The 4,281-nt window shown below is 36.1% G+C and overlaps 1 protein-coding gene across 1 annotated transcript in view; it reads right to left on the bottom strand.

The window, feature by feature from the left end:
- Positions 1-401: 401 nt before the first annotated feature.
- LOC106332660 overlaps positions 402-4,281 on the bottom strand; it is a 4,927-nt gene continuing 1,047 nt past the window's right edge. The window contains exons 2-5 of the mRNA XM_013771141.1: positions 1,154-1,632; positions 999-1,070; positions 801-856; positions 402-719 (exon numbers count right to left, since the gene is read on the bottom strand). Of these exons, the coding sequence (XP_013626595.1) occupies positions 854-856; positions 999-1,070; positions 1,154-1,632 (554 nt within the window). The 3' untranslated portion in view covers positions 402-719; positions 801-853. The remainder of the gene's footprint in view (positions 720-800; positions 857-998; positions 1,071-1,153; positions 1,633-4,281) is intronic.

The following is a 4,281-nucleotide window of genomic DNA, read 5'->3' on the forward strand; positions in this document are numbered from 1 at the left end:
TTACGAAACTGTGACGCTAATGCACTCATTCGCTGCGGGACAACTCTTTGTAAGATAAACTCAGATAAATACTTCAGGGACGTTATTTTTGTTTATTCGAACAATGACTTTGTTTCCTTTTTCAGTTCCAAGACGATATGTATAGGTCACACAATATTCTTGGTTATACTTGTCGCCTAATATGTCTCTCCCGGAAACATAGATTTCTAGCTGATTGTGTGCTCTTTCGGGCAACTTCGATGTGATCTACATCTCACATATTGGAAGCTACATATCAGTTCAGACATTTGTGAAAGTTTCTCATTTTCCTTGTAATATGAAAGTATGCAGAACTATTCATAATTTTTAAGCATTAAACTGCATGTGTTGCTGCTCTCTTATTGTACTTATGAGTCTCAATTTTATGGTTTGACAAAACCATTCTTATCATATATATGTACTCTGCTGCCATTATATTTAACTTCAAATCATCATCATTCTGCATTTCATCATCAATAACTCAAAATCAAACCCCCATCTCTCTTTTTTTTTTTTTTTTTGAGCAAACCCCCATCTGTCTCTCTGTTTATAAATATAGATAGACTATATTATATGAACTTCCCCATATTCACTTGTAACTTTGTTCCTATTAAGTTTGATAATGAGACAAGAACATGTCTCAGCTGATATTTCGTCTTCCTATCTTTTACTGTTGTGACTCACCGGCATACCTATCTACCCTGCAACAAACCAGAAAACAGGTTCCCAACTAGTTAGTTAATCCAACAGCAAAAAATAAAAATAAAGAAAGATAACTCTACCTTATTTCTTCACCAGAAATGCTCATTTTCCAGTAGGTGTATAGGCCTGACCATCACTACAAATAAAATATAATCACCTGTTCTTTGATTGAATGTTACAACACAAAGCAACAGTATCATATTCCACGGATCAATGTAGTCTGAAAAGGGTATGGTGATCCAAGCCTAATGGAGTGAGCAAGTGATTAGCGCACCAACCTTAGCCGGAGAAGTGGATACTATGAAGCAATCAGCATTCATCCCCACAAGACACAGCCCAGGGAACATAACCTACACTCACAGTCACAGACATTCTAATTCAATGATCATGTTGGTGAAACTTTTTGTGGTGAGGCAATTCGTCCAACACTTACATCGAGATGTTTCTGCAATGTCTTGGCCCTCTTTCGTGGTCTGCGAGATGGCTTGTTCCCGCTCATACTGAACACGTCTTCTTCAATCTCGTCTCGAGAGAGAGCGACCCAGAGCCTGTGGTTCTCGTTTTTAACCTCAACGCCGGGAGATTCCGCCGCGATTCCCCTCTGTCTGCTTGATTTCGGCGGCGGCTCCGTCACTCTGCTTGGTTTCTGATTCTTAACCTCCGAAGCTCCTCCGACGCAAGCCTTCCTCGGCCGCAGATTCCAAGTCCTCTTCTCCTCCTCTGCTTCTTTGTCCTCCTCTCTCTGCGGCGGATTCTCCTCGGTAGCATCGGATTTCAGGTTCTTCGGGTGATCGTGCTCGGATGACGGAGCGAAGGAGGAGTAAGAGAGACGCGGCTGACGAGCCGATCGTAACGCCACCGTTCGGTTAGAAACAGCCGCCGATGGAGATGCGGTCCTCAAAATGTCATGATCTGTCGTTAATTTAACAGACTCTCACATTAAGATAATGCAAAACAAAATGGTAAATTCGTATCCACGCAAGAGCAACTCCGTTAGTAAGAGCCTGCTAATGAATAATTTAGTAGTTAATTTTATGATTCGAGAAATTTAAAACTTTTTTTTAGAAGTTAAACGATTGGATTTCATAACATGAAAAAAAAGTATACATAAAATTTAAATGAAAATGACATAAAAACATATTAAAAATACAAATACAAATCATAAACGACAAAAAAAACGATTAGTTGAAATCTTGATCTGAACAAAATTTGGAAATGGTCTAAATGCATCAAGTTGCAACTATTTTTAATCACAGTCAAACAGTTCTTTAATGATCATTTTTTGGTGGAGAATATTGTGGTGATAGGCCGGTCATAGCTGTTGTGGTGGTATTAAGGGACTCATGTCCATTGAAGATGTGCTGCACCAACTCAGAGGTAATTAAAACCTATATTTGACATGGCACATCGAATCAGTCTTCGAATATTCTGAAGGAGATCGAGATGAGATTCGAGAGAGAAGAAGGAGCGATCGAGAATGGAGGAGGAAGATAACTGATTTCGCACAAAGGAGAGAGAGACACATTAATGGGGTCCAATACCGAACCGATACGTAAGAGTTTCTTACCAATTCTAAAGAGCCCACGTTAAACAGCGGTTCTCTGTTTTTTTGCCTTTTTAATTTTTTTTTTTGCTTAAAACCTGTGCTAAGAGACCCCTCCGATGGAGGTGGTCTAAACGATGAAAAACAATTATTTTTCTGAACACTGCGTGTCTAGCTGTCTATCTTTTGGGTGTTTATAGAAGCTCCCATTGACTGAAACTTTTTTTCAAAATACATACATGTAGAATATGCAACCCTATAATTAAATGATCACTAAATTTTATAATAATCAAAATGATTTGTAAGGTTTTCGTAAAATTTATAAAACTAATCATATATATATTGAGACAGTTTTTTCTAGCCTCAGCATTATGTGGGCCCCATTCAAAAAAATAACAAAAAATAAAATTAGGTTCAAACTGTGTAATAGGGAGTATAAGTTAATATTCAATGGGATTTGTCATAGAAATTAAAGAGAAGGCACAACTGAAATATATAATCTTTTCTTAGTTCTGTAAGCTTGTCTTCTCAGGAAAATATAGGGTTGTTTTGTCCATTGCTTCAGACAGTCACAAATCTCAAATCAGAGAGTGACCTTTTGTATTTTCGGTTGCAGTTCCCTTCTTTAATCTATACATCTCCTAGCTTTTAATCAATTCACCATTAATGGTCCCGATTCTTAACCTTCCGCGAACCCTTTTTATATATACTTCATCTTCAACGAGGAACTCTTCAACTAAAAAAACTCATTGACTGCTCTACTTTATAACATCTCCTTGAAAATGGATCTCTCTGCGGCTCTAGTTGCTCAAACCGGCCGCTGTCACTCAACCTTGGACTCTCTCTGTAAATTCTACAGTAATCATACAAAATTTGACCATGTTCAGTATTCCCTCGGTGGCAGCACTAAGTAGTACTCTTAATCTGATGAGCACGGTTATGTGATATAAATCTTGGCTATATAATTTACTTGACATTCTTTCATGTGAAATACAAGACGGTTTTGGCCTCGGGAAAGGTTATATGAGGAATATAGCTGGAAGGATTGATGGACGCTTTTTTCGTAGTGGAAATTTCATCATCATTGTCGAAAAATGCTTAATCTTTCAGCAAAATGTAAGATACTTAGACTGAGTTTATTTTCGTTGAGCAGGAATGGAAAGGAAAACGCCTCCACCAGGCTATATTTGTCATCGTTGCAATGTTTCTGGTATGTCATATTTGTGAAATCTTTTGTTATTTACACAATGCTACTGTTGCTCAATCGGCCGTTGTCCCCGCTACCTTTGACAAGCTCCGCCTAGGCTGTACTATCCCTATCTCCTTCGCTTCTGGGATTCACGGAACAAACACAAACTTCCCCTTCAGTGATTCTCTCAAGACCATCTAACCATCAACCCCACTTAGCTTTCATTTCATTTCAATTGTATTTACACATGTTTTCTCTCCTTTGAACTTTGGTTGTCTCTTTGATTTGCTGAAAACTACTTCTTACTAGTGTAAGATTATAATGACTTTAGTTGACAAAAAATATGTTTCTTTTACTTATTTACCTAACCCCAGCTTTGTTTCTTTTACTTATTTACGAGTTAAAAAAGAAAACTTAAATAAAGATATTTTAACCTTTTCTATTTTAAAAATTTATAACAGATGCAATTTTAATTACTAACTCTGCAATGAACTTTAAAATAATTTTCCTTGCACCCAGAAAAGCACCAAAACAATAAACTAACCGTAACACATATAAAACCACTAACAAAAAAATTAAAAAAATTCAGGTGATGATTGTTTCGGTAGTTTTTATTTTTAGTTTTTGGTTTTTAGATTTTAGCTTTTGGTTTTTAGATTTTGGTTTTTGGTTTTCAGCTTTTGGTTTTTGGTTTTTGGTTTTTAGATTTAGATTTTGGTTTTTGTATTTGCTGTAATTTTTTAAAATTTTCAAAAATTAACTAATACATTACTTTAAAATAATATAATAAAATAGAAATAAATATTTAGATTTTACAATTGAAATTTAT

This window comes from Brassica oleracea, chromosome C1, assembly GCF_000695525.1.
Source record: "Brassica oleracea var. oleracea cultivar TO1000 chromosome C1, BOL, whole genome shotgun sequence".
In the NCBI taxonomy this organism is placed as follows: domain Eukaryota; kingdom Viridiplantae; phylum Streptophyta; class Magnoliopsida; order Brassicales; family Brassicaceae; genus Brassica; species Brassica oleracea.